Source organism: Rhinolophus sinicus, chromosome 14, assembly GCF_057876585.1.
Source record: "Rhinolophus sinicus isolate RSI-liver-muscle chromosome 14, RSI-T2T, whole genome shotgun sequence".
NCBI lineage: Eukaryota > Metazoa > Chordata > Mammalia > Chiroptera > Rhinolophidae > Rhinolophus > Rhinolophus sinicus.
In genome coordinates this window covers 50165537-50190929 of record NC_142514.1, presented here as the reverse complement: position 1 = coordinate 50190929, position 25393 = coordinate 50165537, and the positions used below count along the sequence as shown (strand labels likewise).

At 38.6% G+C, this 25393-nt stretch overlaps 1 protein-coding gene across 2 annotated transcripts; it reads left to right on the top strand.

The window, feature by feature from the left end:
• The first annotated feature begins 1031 nt into the window (after window positions 1-1031).
• Window positions 1032-23971, top strand: RPE65 (retinoid isomerohydrolase RPE65). Of its 2 annotated transcripts, XM_019732375.3 has the most exons (14): window positions 1032-1183; window positions 2294-2376; window positions 4047-4197; window positions 5725-5832; window positions 5936-6077; window positions 9448-9595; window positions 10830-10911; window positions 11148-11280; window positions 11386-11525; window positions 12136-12265; window positions 20050-20164; window positions 20260-20354; window positions 20458-20569; window positions 21733-23971. In XM_019732375.3, the coding sequence occupies exons 1-14, from the start codon at window positions 1173-1175 to the stop codon at window positions 21882-21884; spliced, it is 1602 nt and encodes a 533-aa protein (XP_019587934.1). In that variant the 5' UTR covers window positions 1032-1172; the 3' UTR covers window positions 21885-23971. The 2 variants fall into 2 exon arrangements, with proteins under 2 accessions (XP_019587934.1, XP_074191031.1); XM_074334930.2 differs by lacking the exon at window positions 4047-4197 and having other exon boundaries at window positions 1076-1183.
• Window positions 23972-25393: the final 1422 nt, after the last annotated feature.

Below are 25393 nucleotides of genomic sequence, written 5' to 3'. Positions count from 1 at the left end.
GAATGTCTCCAGTGGAGACACAACAGGCTTGGTTGAACAGAGACACCACTGATGCTTGGCACAGAGTGTGTTGCCACTAGGCTCCCTGTCCCTGCCTCTGATTGGTGGAGCCCAGGTCACATGCCTGTACCCTCACTGCAAGACAGGCTGGGAATATAAGCTTCTGTCTTCTATCTTGAGGAGGGCTCAGATCAACTGTTACGCAGTTTTGTTGAAGAGCCCTGGTATGAGTAGCCATAACTCATTAACTAGATTAGTATATATGTTGTTTGTTTCTGGGGACTCCTTTGGACAGTACCATGTCTGTGCTGTGCTGGCCAATAACTCACATCTAATACGAAAGTATAGAAATATGAATGAAATAGTGCTATATAATCTCTGAGCGCAGAACATGTACCAATAGGCAGGAAGGTGAGTTAGAAAGCAGGCAAGCAGTAGTGACAAGCAAGGATATGAAAAGGGATTCATCCTCAACAAACCAAAAGGTCATAGCTGTAGTCTTCAGCACGGTTGAAAGTGGGGCATTAAATGGGGTCAATAAGTGACCAGAGAGGGTTAGAGGTGCTGTATAGACTGTGCTTCCATAATACACCACACTTCTCCAATTATAGCACTGATAAAACTTTATTGACTCATTTATTAGTTTTCTGTTATCCTGGCCTATAAGATCTGTGCAAATAGGAACTGTGCCCATCTCTGTCTGGTCCGTAGACAATATATAATAGATACATATTTTTTAAATAAGTGAAGGAATAAATGAATGAAGGTGAAGGTGAGAGCACAAAGGTGGTGGAGAGAGCTGGGCACCAGAGAACGGTGCCAGGTTCCACTGAGGTGACCTGGATGAGCTCAGTCCTCACGCTGGACCTTCCCACAGAGCTCCTTTCTTTCTAATCCACTTGCCATTCTCTTCGGGAAGGATTGAGGTCCCTGGAAAACAGCCCAAAAATTGTTATGGGAACAGCAAGTCCAAATAATGCTCAAGTGTCAGGAGGATCTGAGCACTGAAAGCCACTTCTGTTCCCCTTCCCTCAGCTAAGGGGGTGGGAAAGAATTCCCAAAGCCATAACTCCTTTTAGGAGGATTTAGAAGGCATATAAAGGCCCCTGGCTAAGGATTCACTTCCTCATTCTGCAGTTGGTGCTAGAACTCTCAATCCTTCACTGGAGAAAATGTCCATCCAGTAAGTATCTCTGGGAGACGCCTTTTAAATGCCTTAGTGGTTAATGGTAAATGGGCTATTTCAGGAGCTCCTCAAGAGGACTGATGGCCTATTTAGGGAAGGCCTTGGGTCTTGGTGAGGGAGTTTCTTCCTGTTTTATATTGAAGGAAATATCTAGAATTCAGGTCTAAATTACAGTGGGATCTGTGTGTCTTAGACTGGACTTTGGAGGTAGCTGTAAGCATGAGGATTTCAATAAGGTAGACCTGGCTTCCACTTCTTGCCAAGCCACTTCCTACCTCTCTGATTTGGGGCAAGTTACTTGATATTTTAAAGTCTAGGGTTTTCTATATATAGCATAACAATAGTACTCACCCTTTTGTGTTACTGTGGGATTTAAATGAGCTAATAGCATGCAAAGTTCTTTTTATGGTGTGTGACACGGTAAGTTTTTAATTAAAAGATAACTGTCATAATTAGGGAGTCTTTATAACTCTAAAAAGTTATAAAATAGAGCTAACATGAGGAGGCAAGAAATAAGCAAAAATAGGAAACTTGAATCTCTTGGTCTGACTATTTTTAAAAAGAACTGTAGCACTTGGAGAGATAGGTGAAGACATGAGAGGACAGGAGGAGATGATGGTGTAATATGGGTGAATAACAAAGGATAAGGTAGTGACCCAAAAAGCTGTTGCCTCTAAACTCATAGGAGAGAAAGAGATGAGACACTCTGTGAGGCAAGAGAATCAAGATGCAATAAGCCGAGAGTAGTGACAAAGCAGAGTCATTCTATGGGAAGGACTCTGTCAGAAAGAGAAGTGATAGCAGCAGGATTAGTTGATTTATCTTCAGAAACACTGGAAAACTGCAGAGGGAAGGATTAAGTCCACCGTGACATTAAAAAGGAGGTCATTTCCCCTGACACCAAAGGAGGAGAACGGACCTGGGCCCCTCTGGAGAACGTTTCTATTCCCCCAAGCACCATGTGCTTCCTTAGCCAAGGCTGGGCTGGTGGGGCGCACACATGGGCATTGAGCCAGAGAGCCCCTTTTGTCCTGGAGCTCTGCCCTGCCTCCGGGGACTTCTTTGAACATCGACATAAGCTCCTTCCTCATTATTCCACCATTTCAGAGTCGAGCATCCTGCTGGTGGGTACAAGAAACTGTTTGAAACTGTGGAAGAACTCTCCTCACCACTCACAGCTCATGTTACAGGTGGGTCTCACCCAGCTTGCAGCCATCCTCTCTATTTTGTTGAGATCTCCCTTCTCTGCCTTCTTATTCATCGGCACCTCTCAGTACTGGCTCCCCATGTGGGTTACAGAGGGGAATCTGGAGGTGGGGGATTTTTATACCCAGAACCCATTTCTGCTCACTTACCTTTACTTCACTAATGTGGAAAAATGCTATCTAACTGGAATTCCTTGAAGAGTAGGATTACACCTTTGTCACCTTTAAATTGTGCCTAGCTCAATGCCTTGCACATAATAATTGCCCCATAAATACCTGTCCTGTTAGTGTCTGAATAAATGAGAGCATCTGGGAATATTACATGAAAGGGTGGTAGGTTTTATGTCCACCATATTGGGAGAGATTTTGTTCTGGAGTCAGGCAGATATAGGTCCTAATTGCACCTCTATCGTTTTACTAGCTGTGAATCGTACAAGTTACTTAAACTTTCTGAGCCTCAATTCCCTCACCTACCAAAAAACAACTTTTACCACATGAGGATGTTGTAAAGGTTAAATGAGATAAGAAAGATTCACCCAGTACTTGACACAAAGGGATCAATAGGCGGTAGTTAATACTATTGTTTTCATTATCCAAAGACGCCATCTGACTCATACCGTCCTTGCTTGGCCGTGGTGTTATGGGAAGGGCCAAAACCCCGGGCAAATCTCCTTTCTCCCATTTCCCTCTTCTATAAAATAGAAGGGATGAGTCAAATGCTCTCAGCTAGATTCTGACACTGACAATCTAGGTTCTAGCAATGAAATTAATGCCGTGCCTTTTAGTGCCTAAGCCATGCCTTCTCAAAGTTTTTGTCATAAATACAAATCCTTATCAAGTGGGTTGCTAAAATTGAACTATAGAAAACAATTCATTTGATTCAAAAAACAAAACAAACAAACGTTGGTGAGGATTAAGCAAACACTGCCAAACAAATATTGCACTTCTCAAAGGATGAGAGGATACAAATGGAACTGCTTAAACTGAAAGGCATAAGGCCTTTCTTGTGTACCCTGCATTTTGTAGTTGAGAACACTGAGGACTGGAGACGGCCCGTGGTAAATCCTGAACCAGAATGGAGGTCCATAACACCCAGCCCTGTGCACTTTCCGCTACAGCAGGCTGACCTTCACCTGGACAATAGCCCATCCCCTCAAAGGAATACAGCTCTCGATTTTAAAAAGCCAATATTCTTGTTGTTTCTTTTAAATGATTTGTTCTATAGACACATTTATTTCAGTGTCTTGATCCCTGCTCTTCATCCATCCCTCCTACCCCAGCTCCATCAAAATACATCAAGACATTTGAAATTCTTCTTAAAGACAAATGTATGGGTGTCTGGGGAAATCTGTTAGGTAAAGAATCCTATTCCCCTCAACACGTTTTTCCCTGTCTCTTTCCAACCTCATATCCAAACTCTGAGGCACCGCCACATTCACCAACCCCCTCACTTGCTCTCCTGGTGAAGGGAGAGTTGATCAAAGGCATTTGCTAAGTGCAGCCTGGTGCGAGAGCTGGAAATGATCGTCACTGCCAGCTTTATAAAGAAGAGACTGCCCCATCGGGCTGCTAATATAATCACTGCGCCTTCCTAGGGACCGCCCAACCACGGGCAGGGGAAAGAAGCAATGTTCTGTGTCTCACACCCATCACAGGCAGGATCCCCCTCTGGCTCACCGGCAGTCTCCTTCGATGTGGGCCAGGACTCTTTGAAGTTGGATCTGAGCCATTTTACCACCTGTTTGATGGGCAAGCCCTCCTGCACAAGTTTGACTTTAAAGAAGGACACGTCACGTACCATAGAAGGTAAAGGAAAACTAGGCCCCACCCCACTGCTAGGGGTGGGGCCTAGCTCAGCTCTTCCTCCCGTGTGATTTTCAACCTCCTGAACCCACGAGGGGACTTCTATACTCACTTCTGTCAGTATCCACACGGGCCAGGGCATCTGCACAGAAGCTAAACCCTAGGGCTTTGGTGTCCAACAAGCCTGGCTTCAAATCCTGTATCCACCAGATACCACTTGCATAAGTGGGTAACCTGTTGGTAAGATATTAATATCTAATTCTTGGTTTTGTCATCTCTCAAATGAAAAATAATAGAATCAACTTCAGGGTTCATTACAAGGATTCGATAACAACACAGGGGCTAGCACAGGGGAAGCATTCAGGAATAATAAGACTATTATAGTTATTGTTATTATTATTAGACCATTGGCTCTCTTGACTCCTTCCCTTTTTTTATAATCAGAAAGGCCACAGGAAAGAAGGGAGTTGTGCCACAAAGGAGGTAAGGATCACATATGTCATAATGATACAAGAAAGAGGCACTTGCAAACAAACAGGAGATTGGTGGTAAAAGATTTGAGGGCGTAAGCCATCACTCCAGAAAGCACCCATTAAACACCTCAATAAATAGTGTGTCTTGTGCTTTAATATGCAGGCCTGTTAGTGGCTTTGTCGATCACCACAGATGCCAGGCATTGTGAAGAGACATCAAAAGGAAGAGTAAATGGAGGCTTGGAATAGTCAGGATAACTTGGACTGTAATAGAAGAGAAACAGATCAGGTGAAGCAAAAATTTTGCTATGAAAAAGCATGTTTTGGAGGTCAAAGCTTTCATATGCCTTCTAAAGTCCTTGGTACCTTTTCCTCCTCATGACTTTGTTTCTCCATCTATGAAATTTTACACACTTACTAGATGGATTGGGGGAAGGGCAAAAACCTCATACCCTGCATGAGAAATCCTAGGCAACTTATGCTATCTGGTCTGGGATATGGTTCAGGAAGTCTGCCTGTGTAAGAGAAGGGATTCAAGATTACCTACTTTTAAAAATAGCAAAATAAATTCTAAAATTGAAGAAAAATGTAAGAGGTACATAAGGGAGATGCAAAGGGATATAATTCAGCATACCCTATCCTGTATTTCCCTCTAAGCAGCGGTTGATGGATTATAAGCTCCAGGAAGTCAGAGATCCTAAGTGAACTACTATGGGGGCTACGTGACATAATATGGAAAAATGCATGTTTTCCAGCTCTGGTTAACTTGAGTTCTAACCCAGCTTGGCAACATACACCAATGACTTAATTTCTCTGAACCTCAATTTCATTATCTGTCACTATGAGATTTACAAGACATAAATTTAAGCTCATGGCACATTGTCTTTTTTCCCCACGGTCATCCCAAGAAAGTGACCTCACAATACTCTTCACTCTTCATGTTGTGGATTTAGGATACTGACTTCATAAGGATGCAGAGAATGACCATTTGAAGCTCCACATGAACTACACCGATTGCCCCTGTCTATGACCTCTCCCATGTCTCTATGTCCTTCAGGTTCATCCGCACTGACGCTTACGTGCGGGCCATGACGGAGAAAAGGATCGTCATAACAGAATTTGGCACCTGTGCTTTCCCAGATCCCTGCAAGAACATATTTTCCAGGTTACTGAACCCCAACTGCATGTTATTAAAGATAATTTACATGAGCCCTTTTTCTCTCATGGCTTAAAAGTTAGTGGACTGAAAAATCCATTTGCTTCGGCAGGTTTTTTTCTTACTTTCGAGGAGTAGAGATTACTGACAATGCCCTTGTTAATATCTACCCAGTGGGGGAAGATTACTATGCCTGCACAGAGACCAACTTCATTACAAAGATTAATCCTGAGACCTTGGAGACAATTAAGCAGGTAGGATACAGTGCTCAGGCAACATTACTCAATAATTAATTCAACTGTGCAATTTGATAGAAAGGACAGGAGAGGCAGAAAGATTTTCAAATCCTTGCTTTGTCATCAGCTACTAACTATGTGACGTAGGGCAAACTTTGCTTTTTCATCTATGAAATGTTAAACCCATTACATGGATTGGATGAAACCTTATAAAATCCCTAACAGATTCATGCATTCATTTGTGACATACATGTTTATTGAGTACCTGCCATGCACCAGAACTTATGCTAGATGCCAGGGATACATCAATGGGTAAGATAACATGGTCTCTGCACTTCATGGCTTTTATAGGCTAGCATGGACCTGGCATAATTGAAAGTTCAAAAAATTGTAGCTATTAATATTGAAAACCCTGTTATTCATGGTTCTAGATAAGTATGTTGTACCAATTTGCCCCTATAGATACTTCTTATTAGAATCTTATTAAATCTATATTTTAAATGAAATAGCAGAGAAAAATATCAGCAATATTAGAATGTGACAAATTTTGCTGAGAACTTAGTCAATCTCAATGCTGCACTCAATAAAACAGATCCACATTTTCAACCAATATTTATTAAGATGTAACTACTTGAAGGCATTGTGCTTGTATTCGGAAAGCTTAACATCTAGTGGAGAAATCAAACAAATACACAACTATAGTAGGATACATAATGTGATGAGTTCTACAGGAGAAGGAAAACCTATGAAAGCATAGAGAAGAAAGATTATTTCTAGCCGTAGTTGGGGAATGTAAAGTAGGGAGATAAAGGAAGGTTTAAGAGGCTTATATTTCAGTTAGAAGTTAAAGGAGAGGCACAATTTCAATGAATTTGGAGAAAGGACATTTCAGATAGAGGGAGCAACATGATCAAAAGTATAAGAGGTGAGAAAATAGAGGATATGCTCACGGAAACTAAAGAATAATTTCTTTGGCTAGATTTGCAGTATTTTCCATGGAGAGGTGTTAGTGGCATTGGGTAGAAGGTAATTCACCACTGTGGGGACCGTCCCACACATTGCAGAGGTTTGGCATCCCTGGCCCAATCCACTAAATACCAGTCATGCCCTTAATCATTATGGAAACCCAAATGTTCCCCAACATTTCCAACTCTCCCCCTCGGGACAATATCACTCCAATTGAGAACTAGTGATGTGAAGGGGACAGCGGGACACAGGGTGGGGTGAAACTGAAAGTTTGAATAATGGGCAAAAATTTGGAATAAGTTGTTTAGCTAATGGGAAGCTACTGAAAGTTTTTGCTCAAAGAAAAGGTATAAGCAGAGCTGTGCTTTAGGTATTTAATCTGCTATGTATAAGTTGTATGGGAAGGTAAATGAGATATGGAATAGCCAGGGGACCAGTTACGCAGAATTCAAGACCAGAACTAGAAATTTAGTATAGTAGGAATAGAAAGGAGAAATAGCTCCATCACGGGGTCTCAGTGACACAAGCTGATTTTCAACTCTCACAGACTATTTACTAAGGTTTAGCAAACTCTCAATAGCTCTTTCTTGCTTTTGATGTATGTCTGGAACCACATATGAGTATGTGTGTAGACCATTTAGAGATGAACTGAAGATGACTTTGACAGTGAATCTGTATTCCAACCGCTATGGTCATTTAATTGGAAATATAAGGCTCATGGTATGGCTCCAGAATAGACTTTATTAGGGGTCAGGTTCCATTGTGAACAGCAATGTACCCTGACTTCATATAAAAATATAGTTTTTAAAAGTTGATTCTTTTTTTTGTTTGTTTACTACTACTGAAATAGCCTTTGTTTCCAGCCTGATTCTCTTAAATACAACTTCCTTAATCCAGTAGAAGGAATCTTTCTAAAATGCAAGTATGAATGTGTTACTCCATGTAGGGCACCCATAGTTTCCAAGATCAAGTCCAAACAAGGATCTTCATGGATGGCCCTTTCTCATTCCCCCTCCTCCATGCAGGCCCTTCACAACAGCCATGTTAAATGACTAGTAGTCCTCAAACAACATGTGCTTTTCACAGCTTTGGGCCTGTGTATTAGGGTTCCCACTCCCTGGAACACACTGTCATCCTTCTCCCCCTGACTAACTTTTACTCATCTTTCAAGCGTTAGTTGTAGCCATCAATGGCCATTCTCTATAGTTACGGTTTTACGCTTAGAGCTCTGTCTATCTTCCAGCTTATTGGTCTACCTCAGTGCAAGCAAACAGAATTTCATACAATGATGACAGTGTTCTATATCTGCACTTGAATGTGGCTAATGTGACTGAGGAACTGAATTTGAAGTTTTATCTAATTATAATTAATTTAAATTGCTACATGTGGCCACAATATTGGACAGCACAAGTCCACACTGAAGTTCTTGAAAGAATGGACCATCTCTGTTTTTCGAGACTCTGTCACAGTGCCTGGCATATAATAAAAGCTCAAGGACTACTTGATGAATGACTGAATGAATGTCTTAGCTGTTATTGAAATAAGAATGCGAGAAACTCCCTATGCTTTAAAACCTATTCTCTTAATCAAGTAGTAAAAATTTTGGTTAAAGAAATATACACTCCATCAATTATTCATTCAACAAATCTACACCGAGCAGGTCCCAATATATTATAGTGCTCATTATGCCAGCATGTGGCTCTGGACCTTGAAAAAGTCATTTGACCCCTCTGGGACCTCAATTTCTCCTTCTGTAAACGGGGAGGTTTGTGCTAGGTTCATGGTTCTGAATTTCTTATGAGACTCCAAAGTGAATTAAAGCACTAAATCCTCTCTCCAAAAACATTTGCATTTAATTCCAGGACATTCATGGTTCCCCTGAAATCTACTTAGGTTAAGACTTTCTGTACTAGATGAATATTGGGGTTCCTTTCAGTTCTAGTTTTATACTCTGCAGGACACTGGATTTGGTATTTAGGTTGTGCCCTAAAAAATTGCTATTTTGGGGAAATTAAAATTGTTAAATGTCAGCAATTTCATACAATTCATCCAATGCAATGTAGGGGAATATAAAGAAGTCCAAGGATTCAACTTTATCATCGTTTGAGGAGAACTTGCATGTGCGAAAGGAAAATAACCAGAACCGTATATGGTACACCTCAATTAAAGAGCACAGTCAGTGAGAACTCCAAGATTTTAGAGGCATGTGGGTTCAGCATGGGGGTCAGAGGAAAGCTCTGCACTGAAGATGGGAATTCAATTCAGGCAGACTTCAAAGAAGGTGGGACTTGGAGAGATGGAAAGACAAAGAAGGAGCACTTAGGGTGAGGCTGCACAGAGTAATGGTGAAGTCAAGACTATGGACCAAAGGTGTACTGTAATCTTTCTCTTAACATGGATGACATTTGTTCTCCTTCCATAGGTTGACCTTTGCAATTATGTCTCGATCAATGGAGCCACAGCTCACCCCCACATTGAAAGTGATGGAACTGTTTATAACATTGGTAATTGCTTTGGGAAAAATTTTTCAATTGCCTACAATATTGTAAAGATCCCTCCACTACAAGCAGGTCAGTTTACCAATTTGACTCTTTTTAAAACAAGTGTCTATATTGTGAGAAAGTTACTGGAAATACAGGGTGCAAGATCAAAATATCAGGATAGCACTATATGCACAGTTAAATGACTCTCAGATTTCAGAACAATTGCCCTGACTCCTTCCCTACAATGGGACCAATGCCCAATGGCACAACAGCAGGAAATGACAACTCGAAAATACAGTAAGCAAGTAGCTAAGTTCTATTACACACTGTTTCAAAGATGTGGTGTCTATGTGGATTTAATCACGTAAGATTTAGAGTCAAATCTAGTAAACACTTACAGAGCCCTTATTCATGTGCCAGGCACAATTAAATTTTTAAACAAACATATGTATATGAATAATAGCATACACACACACACACACACACACATATGAGCGTGTACTAAGTATTTTGTGTATGTTTAATTCACAAAATTACAAACAAGTCTATTAACTCATTAATACTATGGAGAAAGAATATTAAAACAGGAGAGAGAGTACACTTCAGAATTCTCCATTCATGCTCCATTCATTGCCAGAAATTTGATAACCATCTTGAAGAGAGAATTATTTGAATATATGTGGATTTTTGTTTGCCGTTGCTTAGTATAGTTCTACAAGTGCAGTCCAACCAGCAGCAGCACCTGGGAATCTGTTACAAGTATGAATCTTGAGCCCGACCCAAGGTCAATTGAATGAGTAATTCTGGGAGTGGGTCTCATAATCAGTATTTTAAGAAGCTCTTTATGTGATTCTGATGCACACTAAGGTTTTGAAGACCAGTGATTTAGGAGTAAATAAACTTTAATATGCATAAGAATTACTGTTCAGGGCTATTGACACACACCCATAGATACTATACTCTATAGGCAACACAAAAGGCTGTAGAAGGTGTTTGAGCATACCGAAGTTTTGCCTTGTACTCCTGACTTTAACCCACCTCGCCGTAAGACGTGACCCCACTGTACTCTGCATGCCACAATACTATTTGAGTGCATGTCTCCAAATCTGCTGCTATTTGGATTTTCCTGGGTGATTGCAGCTTCACAGGAAAATTTGTTAAGAAATACCAATGACTGAGAAAATGAAAATAAGCTCTGAAGAAAAAAAAATCACAATCTGAAAATGTATGTCTTTGCTTGCATAAGCTGTTCTAAGTGCCTTGTATTAAGAAAGAAAGAAAAAAGGCTGTTCCAAAGCCTTTTAAAACCACTTTATTTCAGACAAGGAAGATCCAATAAGCAAGTCAGAGGTCGTTGTACAATTTCCCTGCAGTGACCGATTCAAGCCATCTTACGTCCATAGGTAACTTTGAAGGCCCGCTATGAATCTTCAGGAAAACTCACTTTTAAAGATCTGCTTTGCCTACTTTTGATACCAATCCTGATCACATTTTCTTACAGAAACCTAAATTTAAATGTAACTAATTTCATGTAGGCACTGTTGATTCATGTAACTGAGAATATCTCATGTACACACGTTTCTTCGTGGTTTGAGAATCAGCCCTTCCCATTTACAAGTCCATTTGTGTTTCTGAACAGTTTTGGTTTGACTCCCAACTACATTGTTTTTGTGGAGACACCAGTCAAAATTAACCTGTTCAAGTTCCTTTCTTCGTGGAGTCTTTGGGGAGCCAACTACATGGATTGTTTTGAGTCCAATGAAACCATGGGCGTAAGTCTTACATTTATTTGTCAAGTGTGTGATCCTGAAGAAGTTGTTTCATAAGGCACACTTTTTGTTTTTTAAATGCGTCAAAATATTTTTCTCATTTTTAAGGTTTGGCTTCATATTGCTGACAAAAAAAGAAGAAAGTATCTCAATAATAAATACAGAACCTCTTCTTTTAACCTTTTCCATCACATCAATACCTACGAAGACAATGAGTTTCTGATTGTGGATCTCTGTTGCTGGAAAGGGTAAGAAAGAACAGTGGGTAAATTTCACATCTTCAGTTGTTCCTGGAAATGTGGGGCCTTTTTTCAAAGATGTTGCTCTCCGTATTTAACCAGAATTACATTTTTAAAAGCAGGAAGTATGCTTAAGTCACAAGATATCATTGAAAAAATCTGTAGGGGGTTTAGGTAATCAGAAACACTCATAAATTGAACATCAAAACCATGGTGAATGATTAAAAACTGATCAGGTCCATGAATGAGATCTGAAAAGATAAGGTTCTATAACCTGATAAGTGAACTTAGCCTGAACTTCACTTAAACTTGACAAGATCTCTTGGGTTTGATAAACAGGAATGCTTTCTTCAAACCAGCTAAGTGACTAAAGACTCAGACAGAATGGCAGAACACAAAGTATCAAGAGCTGCTCTTATTTAAACATATCCATGAGGGAGTTTTCTTTTTTTCACCCAGCGTGGGCAGGAAGATAAGTCTCTAATATACGTGGGTCATTAGCAGTTTCTGGGTTGGGGAATAAAGAACAGGCAGGCACTTGTGCTTCTAAATAGCTTGAATCACCTCTATAAAATTATTTGTAATTCTGTGTGCTTATGTTTGACTTCTTATTTTGCAGATTTGAATTTGTTTACAATTACTTATATTTAGCCAATTTACGTGAGAACTGGGAAGAGGTGAAAAAAAATGCCAGAAAAGCTCCCCAGCCTGAAGTTAGGAGATATGTACTTCCTTTGAATATTGACAAGGTAACCACCCTCTACATAGATTTCAGATATAACCAGAATGTTTCATCTCTCCCAGGATCTGTTCTCCTGCTTTATGTTCGTACAGTCTGGAAATTTTAGCATTGGAAGTGACTTTAAAAATAAACTAATTCAACCTCCCTCAGTTTACAAATGAGAAAACTGAAGCTTAGAAGAGTGATATGACAGCAAAAGCCAGTTGCAGCAGAGCCAGAATGCAAACCAGGATTTATGATTCTAAATCTGTTATTCTTTCCTTTACAAAATCCTTTTAAAATACACTTTCTCAATGAATAATGCAAACTACTGATTCTTAGGATCCTTTGTCAATAATATAAATAGTTTAGTTTAAATAATTTGAAATCTAGAGACAGAGCTTCAAAAAGTACCCTTGTCGGGAAATCAGCCCATTATTTTGGTTTTCTACAAATCTTCTGAAAATAGTATTAGATGATAAAAATCATAATAGCATTAAACTAAAGAGCATTAAATCTCTTTATTTATACTTTTTCTTCCCTGAAATCAGTGACTATCCATTTAGAAAATCAGAGTAACATCCAGATTTTTAGTGTGATAGAAATGACAGCCAAAATCAAGAAAAATATAATTTTCACAATTGGTACATGAATATACACTTTCATCTGTCTATATATATACACAAACTTAGTTGAGGGAGCTACAAGGAATGTAAAACATTGTACCGAAGGCTTAGATCAGATGTAGTGGGAAATAAACCCAATTCAGCATCAGACGCTACTGCTTTTAAGCAAGCCTGAAAGTTCTATGAAGAAGGAAAACGGGGGAGGAGATTGATGTGGGGCATTGCAGTTAGGTGAAAGACCTTCTACTACAAAGGCTGGAAGGAGTTAAAAAAGTAAAACTTAACACAGAAATATAAAGCAGTTGCTATGTTCATTCAGAGTATTGGTGAGATGGGCATTGGGCAGAGGGACTGGACAGATAGGTTGGAGTGACACTGTATGGGGCTTTATAGCCTTTGGGTATTATATAAATGATAGGGAGCCACTGAAGTATTTTAAGAGTTGGGGGAGGGGTATAACATGATCAAATCTATATTTTAGAAAGGTCACTCTAGTAGCAACATGGAGGACAATTTGGAAGGTAGAGTTTAAAAGCTAGAAGTACTCTGTTAGAGTACAAATGCAATAGGGCAAATAAAAGAGGATAAATATCTGCATTAAGAAAATGGGAACTGAAAGATAAAAGAAGGTACAATGTTGAGAAATATTTAGGAGGTAAGAGTATCAGGAGTTGGCCTAATTGCATGTGAAGGGTAAGGGAGAGAGGAAAACTTCCAGATTTCTGCCTTGAGCAGCTGAGTGGATGATGGTATACTTAGCTGAGCTGGTGTGCAGGAAAAAGAGTAAGATTTATTTTACACATGTTGAATTTAAGGTACCCACTGGACATCCCAGCATAAATGCTCACTAGACAGCTGGCATCCGAGTATATGGATCCGGAGCTCAGAAGAGAAATCATGAGAAAGACCAGTCAAGTACCTTCAGCAGTCTCACTTTCTTTGCCCTTAGTGTATACCTTCCTCTCTCTCCACACATCACTCTCATCACATTCCAAAAAAAGGAAGGATTTTTCTAACTGTGTAGTCATCATTGCCTGAAGAAAATCTACCCAATTATAGAAAGGGGAACTTCAGTAATGATGAAAAATAGCGAATGTTGCCTTAGACTCTGCTTTCTCTTTCTTCCAATAGTTATTAAATAACTACTATAACAAGCATAGTACCAATTGTTTCAGTGGGTACGTCAATAGGATACACTTCTTAATCGTGTGGAACTGATTACCTAGTGTAGCAGGGAGAGAGGTGATTGGTTAGTGCTAACGCATGTCAGCAGGAGATGAGTATGGTGAGGGAGGGGTAAATTGCTCTGGTTATTTAGAGAATGGAGCAGTCATAGTTGTTTGGGGAGATGCATGTATCATGGTCATTTGCAGTATTTTGGCAGAAGAGGTGGCATTGAAGCAGATCAGTTGAAGACAGGAGGAGTAATTTGAGGAGAGAGAGAAATGGGAGGGGCAGAAAAGAAGAGGGAACTGACTGCAATCCAACTGGTTAGAACATAAGTGAAAGTAGTGGAATAAATGACGGAATAAAAGCTGTAAAAGTAGGTTGGTAATCTTCAAAGGCCTTAAAGATAGGCTGTGGCGTGTGTACTGTATTTGGCAGGTAATGGGGAGACAGTAAATGTTTTTGAATAGGAAAAAAAACCATATTCAGAGCTGGAAGACTGGGTATCAAACATACGGACTTTCATGGTTGTCTCTACTACTAAATGTCTGCCTTCCCTAAGCAAGCCACTCCATCACTCTAAAGTTCAGTTGCCTACTCTGAAACCTAAGTAAATTGTTTTAAATAATAACTAAAGTCACTTGCAGCTATAACGTTTTGTCTAAAATAAGGCTGTGTTGTGTGTATTACTGGAAATGTAGACAGGATGGGCACAGTTACCCTAGGTTAGGAGACAACTAAAATCACTGAGGTGAGAAAAAAATGTAATGGTAGTAGGAAAAGCAAAACAGAGACAAAAATGACAGTACCTAAAGGTAGAATTGAAAGGATCTTGCATTTGATTGAATGGCAGAATGAATTAAGTCTTAGACATGAGATAGACCATAGAGATCCTTTAAGTCTACATTTCAGAATAGTGATACCTTTGGAAATAGGGAATGTAGCAGAGCAGGTTGGGAGATAAAGGTGAACTGTAGAACTATGAGGAAGGAGGGCTAATGGGTAAGAGGGCTGACTTCAAGTCCAATAGATACAGGCTTGACCAGGGCTTTCAGCTCTGCTACTTACTAGCCCAGTCATTTGGGCCAAAACATGGAACCTTCTTAAATTTACTTTTCTTTATATCTACCTTATAGGGTTTTTGTGATCACTAACTGAGGTGATATATGGCAATCGCTGAACATAGCCCCTGGCACAAAGTAAATGTTACATAAATATTCATTATCATTGTCAACAATAAAATCAACATAAACGTCTTCATAAAGATGTCTGGTGGGTTTCATATATAAATGTAGGCCCTTGTGAGACAAATCAGGGTTGAAAAAAAAGAGCTGACAGTTATTGGTATTGAAATGGTGATCAAGGGGTGGCCGTTTAGCTCAGCTGGTTAGAGCATGGTGCTCTTAACAAGGTTGACAGTTTGATCCCCACACCGGCCACTGTGAGCTGCGCCCTCCACAACTAGATGGAAACAACTACTTGACTTGGGGCTGATGGGTCCTGGAAAAACACACTTTAAAAAAAAATGGTGATCAAATATGAGAATATGATCAAATAGGTGAGACTGCTAGCAAGAAAAAAAAAATCATCCTTTAGAGTAACTTTTCTGAAAGAAATATACAAATTTGTTTGTTTTAAAAATGAGAAATTTGATAGCCAGAAAATGCTGAGAGAAGAAAATATAACCAAGCACAGACATTTGGGAAACACCCAGATGCAGAAAGTGGTTAAAAAACAAAAATGAGGAGCCAGAAAAAAGAAAGGAAAAACATCAACAAAGAGGGCTAGTTACAGCTAAGAGAGGGTCATGCCACACAGGATAGGGCAAACGAGGGTTTCACAGGTGCCCACGGCTACAGACAAGTAAGTAGAAAAGGACGAAGACTCAGAACAAAACCCCAGATTTCGTGATCTCCAGGGGAGTGGTGTGAGAGAGGCAAAAATCAGGCTCCAGGCACTAAAGATAAGCAATTGGTGAGAATAGGGAAACCGTTATTGTACTCTACACTTTTAAAAGTTTGGCAGTGAGGGGAAAATTAGGTCATGAACAGGGGAAGAGGAGATAATAAACACGTTGAGGGAAGGGCTAAGGAGAGGAAAGAGTATAAGACGACTAAAGCTTCCAGTTGGCTGATTAAGATATTGGTGATATCTTTAAAATATATTTTTATTATTTTTGAATGGGCGAGGCATTTAAATGGTCAAAAAATCAAAATGATATAAAAAAGTTTACACTAGGAAGTCTCACTCTAATCTTGAGCTGCATCCATTCCATACCATTCCTCTTCACTTCCGTGTGTAACTTTTATTATCTTTCCTTTTCCTTTGTTTGTTTATGCAAATATAAAAAATACAAATATATATATATATGTATATATAATTATTTTCCATTCTCTTACACAAAAAGTAACTTTGTATACCCACTGTTTTGTTCCTTGCTTTTTCCATTTATTAATATCTTCTGAAGATCTCATTTTCAACTACACAGTATTCTTTCTGTGAACGTCCCTCACTGGTAAGCAACAGAGTTGTTTCCACACTTTGACTATTACAGATAATGTCACAAGGAATAACTTTGCATGTATGTTATTTCATATATGTACAAATATATGAATAGGATAGGTCCCCAAAAGTGAGATTGCTCAAAGGATAAACGCATGTGGTAAAAAAAGTGTGGTGGGGGCAAAAGTCAAAAGGAGGAGTTAGTTTGTTGTGACAGATTTCTTACATCAAAAATCCTAATTTAATAGAAAAAAATAAGAGAACAGAGGAAAATATTTAAAGTATAATCACATGAATAATATGTGTTGATATAGACGCCTGCACTTATTGCATGCACATATAAATATGTATATGTACACACACCACTCTCTTCTTCCTTATATCACTATGAAGTGCCTTCAGGCCCCATTTCACAAACTCTCACAAAATCCACTCCTCTCTTTGCTCCTCACCTCCCATCCCTTCCCTATCCTGAGAATCTTGCACTATTTTCTCTTAATTCATAATACATCGCCAGAAAAATTCCCTCTACCCTCAAAATGTTCCATCCACCTTCTTTCTTTTACCAAAATCCGACTCTCTCCCAAGAACACTGGTCTCTTCAGCAGCAATTTCCAGAGGAGACAGTTTCTCTTCCTATAGCCCTTGTACAACTGGGCCAGGCATTGGGGTAGGTTCCTCTTTGTTCTACTTTGCTGCTTTCAGACCACTGTTCCTTCCATCCACCCTTAAAATCTCCCAAATTTTTAATTTTATTTTAGCTCATTATGTAGCCAAGTGGTATGTACACATACACATATATACACCCCTCATCATTGTTGTCATCTACTAACCACCACTTGCTCTCCCTTCTGGCTCAATGTCACACTGCCCAGATCTACTCCTGACTCTGATTTCCAGATACACATCATAGATGATTCTTCCAACAGCCGGGCCTCTCAGTTCCTTGACCTCTTCCACTGATACCGTCTTCCATTCTATCTCAGCCACTCATGCCCCATAACCCTCGATATTGCCATTACCTGTGACTTCTATGTACTTTGTCCCTAATCTTAGTTTCATGCATGACACTGACTGCTATCTGTTAGCTTTTAACATCATTTGCTCTATTGCATTTCTTACCAGAAACCTCCACGTTCCTCACTCTCTTGAGGACTTACCTTCCCTCCTTAATTAAAATTCCATAGTCAATAATTATGGATCTTGTATAGATCCTCATTTCACTTGCCTTTTTCTTATTTTATTTTTCAAAACCACAGGCAAGTATTCAATTAAATTCTCCACCCACTCCATGCTTGTACCTCTGAGGCTGAAATTAAGTGTTGAAAACACAGAATCATGTTAACTGGCCTGTTTCTAAATATATGACCACAAATCTTACCGCTACATTTCCCAACTTCATTTACTCTCCAACTTTCCTACTTAAATATTTCACACCCTCCTCTCTTCAAACTTCTAACACTTCCCACTTCCACATGCATAGTCAGCTGATGGCTCTGCTTCCTATTTTACTGAAAGAATGAAAAAGTCAGAAAAGAGCGCAGACTCCTGCCACCACATTTACCCACCCACCAGCATCTGTACTCACACTGAATTATCCATCGTTTTATTCAGAACGAGTCCTTCCCATCATCCCTCACCCACCCAAACATATCATTCTAGCAGTTCTCTTGGCACAATCCTACCTCTCTCCTATGTCATCACTCTTCTCCACTTTTAACTGGATCACTCATATCATGCTATTATTTTGCCCTCTCATAAAATCCTTCTCTCGACTCTTCTTGCCCTCACCAGCTAATACCTTTTTTCTCTTCTTGTATACCTCTTCATTCTGTCTATCTTCTATTTGTACACTCACTCCCTTTGTAAAGACTTGTGCTTTAATGCAGACTGCATTTACACTTTCAACTTTCCTTTCAACTACTGCCAACTCTATGTCTCTGTTTGGATCTCCAATGGGAACGTCAAGCTTATTAAGGCAAAACCTAAATTTCTCCTCTTCCCCCACCAAAACATTTACCCCACCTGCAGCAGTCCCCATCTTTTGTGTGACAACTCCAGCCTTTGATTATTCAGGCCAAACACCTTTGAGTCATCTTCGACTCCTCTCTTAATTTCATGACTCTTCTCTACCCCATAACCTACTGATCAGGAAATCCTCTTGGCTCTTCCTTCCATATCTCACTGACTCCAATGCTACTAGCCTAGTCTGAACCATTGTTTGCTTTTGACTCGACTACTACAAGACAAACTGTTCTCCCTGATTCCACTTTTGCATTCCCCTCCTCCCAAGGGAAGTCTCGACAGAGCAGCTAGAGTGATTCTTTTAAAAATAAATCATAGCTTGTCACTCCTCTGCTCAAAACCCTCCAATGGCTTCCCATTTTCACTCACAGAAAAAGTCCTCACAATGACCTTTAAGACTCTACACAATCTGGCCCCATTATCCCTCTAACCTCCTCTCCTGCTCTTGTCTCCATGCTCAGTCATTTGCAGCCACACTGGTCTCTTTCATGCTCTTCAAGCACATTTGGCACAATCCTACCTCAGGCCTCTGCACTGTTTGTTCTCTCTGCTTAAATGCTCTTCCCCAGATACACGAACTGCTAACTTCCTCATCTCCTACAGGTTTTGTCTCAGATGTCACCTTTTTAATGAGATCTCACCCTGACCATCTATTAAAATTACAACTCACCTACCCTTCACAGTTCTGATCCCCCTTACTCTGTTCTAGTTTTTCTCCCCACTTTCCTGACATACTATACACATTATCTATTAAGTATATTTATTGTTTATGTAATAATGTAAGGTTCATGAGGAAAGGGACTATGTTCTCTGAAATATCCCAAATGCCTAGAATAGAGTCTACCATAAAATGTGTACTCAAATATTTAATACAGGCATTACTAAATGAGTATGTTCTTAGGAAGGGTTCATGGTATTCATTCCTTTAATAAATAATCTGAAAAATCATGTGAGGAGGTGACAAGAGGTCTTTAAAAAATCTGGTCCATTAGTTTTTCTTTTTTTTTTTTTTTTTTTTTTTTTTTTTTGACACCATAACTGTATAATATTTTTCAAACCAAATAAAAACATATCCTAACTATAAAGGAGATGCACACTATAAATGGAACCCTGCAGGGGTTGGGGAGGGGGGGGTTGAAATATTTGTTGTTCTGTAGAAAACCACTGTTTTGTCTTGTTTTATTTTTCTCCAGGGACTCTTCCTCAGAGGCCTCTTTCTTTGAGGACAGTCTCATTTTACAGATGAGAAGATTTAGGGCCTAAGAGATTATGTGACTTTCCCCGTGATGCACAACTGATGTATACACAGGCACACAGCCAGCTTTTCCAGCTGTGTTTCAGGGCTCCCCTCTCTAGAGTTTCTGAGTTGTTCCTCCCTACATATTGACTTAAGAAATAAAGAACTCAGGAGACAAAATTCAGGAAGACTGCCTTTATGGCTGCTTGATTTTTCTTTCCTGCTCACTGAGGTTTCTGTTATCCTCTTTCTTAGGCTGACACAGGCAAGAATTTAGTCACACTCCCAAACACCACTGCCACTGCAATTCTGTGCAGTGACGAGACCATCTGGCTGGAACCTGAGGTTCTCTTTTCAGGGCCTCGCCAAGGTGAGATGATTTAGAGAAAAACCTCGCATGAGAGGGAACATGTTCCATTCAAAAAGATTAACTGAGTTTTCCTAAGCATGTGTTCTATTTTGTAGCATTTGAGTTTCCGCAAATCAATTACCAGAAGTATGGTGGGAAACCTTATACATACGCATATGGACTTGGCTTGAATCACTTTGTTCCAGACAGGGTAATTAATCCATTTTACTGATATTAGAACAGTACTTTAAGTCATATGCTACTCAAGTAAAGCATATTGACTGATTGATTGATTTTTCTTTCTTAACAAACAGCTCTGTAAGCTGAATGTCAAAACTAAAGAAACTTGGGTATGGCAAGAGCCCGATTCATACCCATCAGAACCCATCTTTGTTTCTCACCCCGATGCCTTGGAAGAAGATGATGGTAATGAAAGCAATGGATGTGTCTAAATATTCTCTTTCTATTGGAGTTCATATCATTAGTTCACTAGGAGGGAAGTCACAGTAATTATTCCCTAATGTTCAGAAATGATCCTTAATACTACTGAGTAGGACAGCACTAAAGACCATAAATTTATTTGAAAATAACTTTCACCTTATGGTCAGGTCTCATTGATTACTACTGGAAAAAATGCTAAAGAACCATCTGGAGTCTTGATGGAACATCAATGTCTGCTATAGATGAGGGAGGAAAGAAAGAGGAAAGAGCAGCATGAATTTTAGGTTTTTGCCTTTCTTGATCCAGATACATTTCTGAAAAACAACAGAGTTCTAAAGAAGGAAAGTGGGTATTCTAACAGATCAAAAGAATGAGAACGTGGCTTTGTAACTCTAGTTTTGTTTTGTTTTCTTTCTTTTAATAACCTGGGGCTAAAAAAGGACCCAGAGCTACAGCTTATAAAACAGCAATTCAATTACAAAGCATCAGTTTTAGTTAACTATTGGTTAGCTGGGATAGGCAAGTAGGTTACACTCTCTGGAGTTAAAATATGGAAAACCATGGAGAAATGAATAAAGAATTATAGAGCCATTTCATGCTAAACAATTTTACACATACAGCCCGTCCAGTCAAAATTGTCAAAGGTTTGTTCTCATTTTGGTTGAAGGAAGTAAACTTTCACCTAGGTCTTAGAAATTACAGAACTAATATACCTTACTGCTGTAGAAGAGTTTTAGTATAAATTTTTCATTTGTCACAACACTATTTTTTTTTTTTTTTGCAGTAGGTAGAGCAGATGTTAAATCTTACGTTATTGATGAGAGCACAGATCAATTCATTCAATAAGAATTTAATGAACATCTTCTATGTTCTACTCATTGTAGAAAGCTACTGGGATATGACAGTGGGCAAGACAGATATGGTCACTCCTTTCCTAGAGCTTATAGTCTAGGGGACCTTCAGAGTATAAAAGACCCCTTCAGGGTGGTCACACAGTGAGGTGGCGGAAGAGCCAAGAAAATATCAAGTCATATGATTTTCTTTATTTGTCAATGTAATACCTGCTACATTATGTCAGTGATATTTAACCTGTGGCCCTGGTCCTTTTTTTAAAATTCAGCATTGCCTTGTTTCTTTCTGATTCACAGGTGTAGTTCTCAGTGTGGTGGTGAGCCCGGGGGCAGGACAAAAGCCTGCTTATCTCCTGGTTCTGAACGCCAAGGACTTGTGTGAAGTTGCCAGGGCTGAAGTGGACATTAACATCCCTGTCACCTTTCATGGACTGTTCAAAAAATCTTGAGCACTTTCTAGAAAGATATGTTTCTGGTGACAAAACCAAGGAGAATATAGTGAGGTCTGCAATCAAATTTTGTTCAGTTTTATATGGTTTTAACTTGCAGTGGCACCCGATTTTGCAATGTTTTATGGAAAGCACAGAGTTGAGCAAGCAATTCTTTTTTTAAAAAAGTATATAGTTAAATAGTCAGACTCTCTGGAGATAGACCATCACTAAAAAACTCTGTACAGTTAGCAATCAAATAGAAAATGAATGTGAATTTATTAAATTTTTTATTCCTATTATAAAAGTGTATTTTAGGTACCTATCTGCTCCAATAATTTTTTAACATTTAAAAGACAAAGTTCTCTATACTGATTTGTATGCAGCTTTGCTGAGTCAAGGCGGTATCATGCAGAAAGTTAATTTACAGGCTTTAGTTAATTACTAAATGTCAAACCAAACTCTTTTTCAAACCAGGAACTATCATCTAAGGGTAATCATCGTAATTGTATGTGTATATATACAATTGTTGCTCAAAGATTCTCAAGCTTTATGAACTTTAACATTTCCATTTAATGCAGGCAATTACTACAATTTTTGATTTTACAGTGAGGAAACCTATCTTTAATCAACTGAGGGTACTCAACCAAATAACATCTCGATAAGAATTTAATGAACACCTTCTATTAAAAGCTTATATAACATCAAAGCAGTTACATATAGTAGTGACTATAGTTTTTTAAAAACTAAGCCTAAAATGCTTATAAATATAATTTCTACTTAAAATCAGAGTATGGGATAATGTTGGGGGATTACACTTTGTTGCCTATTCTCTTTAACTATATTGAAGCACTGTGTAATCACCTGACCAAGAAGAAAGACAAAAGAAAATATTAAATTATTAGCATTCAGATATTAATATATTTTAAACACTTTTGTGTTTAAAAACTATTCTCTTCTGTGCTATATATTGGGGAAAATAGTAGATTAACAATGTTATTCTATGTCTTACTCCTGGTTCCTATTTTATGCTCAAAAGTATTATATATCATTGTATTTAAGATGATCAACATTGTGTTTGACTAAGTAAAAATAGCTTGAAGGAACAGACTGACTAGGGTACTTGATGCATCCATTTGATTTCATTTAGATAAAAGGCAAATTCATTTTTTAATTATAAACACTTATTAAAACATACTTTTCAAAGAAAATCTAAAATTACAGAAAAGTGGAAATTATAAAGTAAAATCATACAGAGATCATCTAAGCTCAACTACTATTAAAATTTCTGCACTTGTCTTTTCCATAATTTTTCTTCCTGTGGATTTTTAATGTAATCATTATTTCTTTGTGGGTAATTCCTGGATAGAACTAGAAATCGCAAAAAAGAGAAACAAAAATGCCAGAGAATAACATTGAATATGTGACTGTCGATAAATATCAATCCATTGTTTTTTATCTCTAGACATGTAATATGAATATAATTCCACAAAGAAAGCTATTTATCCATTTCTTTTTTAAATGCAGAAAATAAATTACTGAACAATTACTAAGTTTCATACTTAGTAAAATCTCCAAATTTAAGAGAATGCCTAAAACCGCCACTACCTACACTTGCCAGTCTCTCCCTGCCTTCTTTCCATTAATTTTCCATAAACAAGTCTGCAATTTGGTGTGCCCATCTCCCTCCTGGTGTCGGATCCCTTCTGAGCATGGTGCTCTCTGGGGAGCACCACAGTGTTAAGAAGCGAGAGGCAGATCTGACTAAAACAACATTCTGCCAATGCTATTTCACCAAAGTTAGAATTCTCTATACAGTCATTTCTCATATTGTACCAAGACGGCTTAGGAGCTGCTTTTCAAGTCCAGAGATGGAATATGAGCTTTAAAAATGTAACCAAAATAAAGGAGATTTAAGTCAGGCAAGAGGGAGTAACTTGGGAATTTACATTGAAAACATTAAGGAACCTGCTTTCTAAGAACCAGAGCGACCCATTTGGGGTATCTAGAAACCTATGTACCATCTACAACAAAATAAATCTGTTTTAAGAAAAACAAATCGATTGAATTAAGACAAATAAACATGTTAATAAGTAGTTTTAAAATAACCTGTTTGGAGTCATTTTTTTTCCCCATTTTGGGCATCTTATATCTGTCAGAGCCAAGAGGAAAGGATAAGACAACCTTTGACAATATTAAAAGGTAGTTAACGACTGATAACTGCCTCATGGCAGACAATCTAGACAGAGTTCCTGTACTATATTCTCAACCATAAAAGATCGCTAGACAACAAAGGCAGCCTACCTTTCGAGAATTCAGTGGCAGTACTATTCCATCATCCCACGGTCTGGCTAAAGAATAAAACGCAGTGCTTTCTTCTGTAAACCTGATAGGAATGATCACTAATTAGGATTATAGAGCAAATATCCCCTACGGGATTCCCTAAGGAACATCAAATCTGGTAAAATTAAGTCTCAATGGTAAAACAGTCTCTGAAACCTCACACTTATTTAGTGTGTTTTACTTTTACAGAAAAGTGGTAATTACTCCCAATACTGCACCCATCATGATACTATTATTTTCACCATTTTGGAGATGAGGAAAGGGAAGCCAAGTTACTTTTCTAATGAGGTAGCAGAACTTAAACTGAAATCTAAACCTTATCGTTCCCTCCACTGACATTTTGGTTTCTGAAACCTTCTAAAATATTCCTACTACTTTAAAAGTTTATTTCAAATACAACCATTATCGTACTACTTAGTCATGAAGTCTGGGTGCAAATAAAATCTTCAACTGCTCAGTAACTCTTACTGCTAATTAGTGGGCTAAAATGTTCCTTCAATAACTGTCACCACGAATCAATAATTTATTATGCAAAGGACTCCACAAATTAGTCCCTATAAAATTCTGTGTGATGATCCGATTTTGCAGGCAAGGGAACTGAAGCTCAATGAGTTAAACAACTTAGCCAAGTTTATGCACAGAATGAGAGTCCGATTCCTAATAACATCTGTATCAGTTGAACACTGTGAACTACCTCTTTGAGGTAATTCAGAATTTCAGCATTAGATCACTACATTCCTTTTGTTGACATCCTAAAAGTCTAAGTTTTCAGTGGTTGCTGTTAAAATGCAAGTACTGTTTGAAAATTCATGTGAAACACAAAAAGAAAATGACTATATCCAATCTAATTCCAAAGTTTGAGAAGTTCTGCAATGTCCAAAAGGCACTAGGCTATTAGAAGATATGCACTGTCATTTGGACATTGTAATAAACAGAAATGTTAGGTATTTCTTTTGGAGTGCCATATAAAGATTACTGAGACACTAAGGGCTTTGTGAACCATGAAAATTTGGGAACCTCTGTTCAAGACTCTGGTTTTTAACTTAGTAGGTAAAGCTCTAACCTTATAGGACCTACTCTAGAGGTCTGTGATTTAAATAAATTCATAAATTTTCTTCAGAATAAATAATTGTATATTAATTCTAACATTAAAGTTACAAAAAAAGAGCTTTACTTAATTAAAAAGA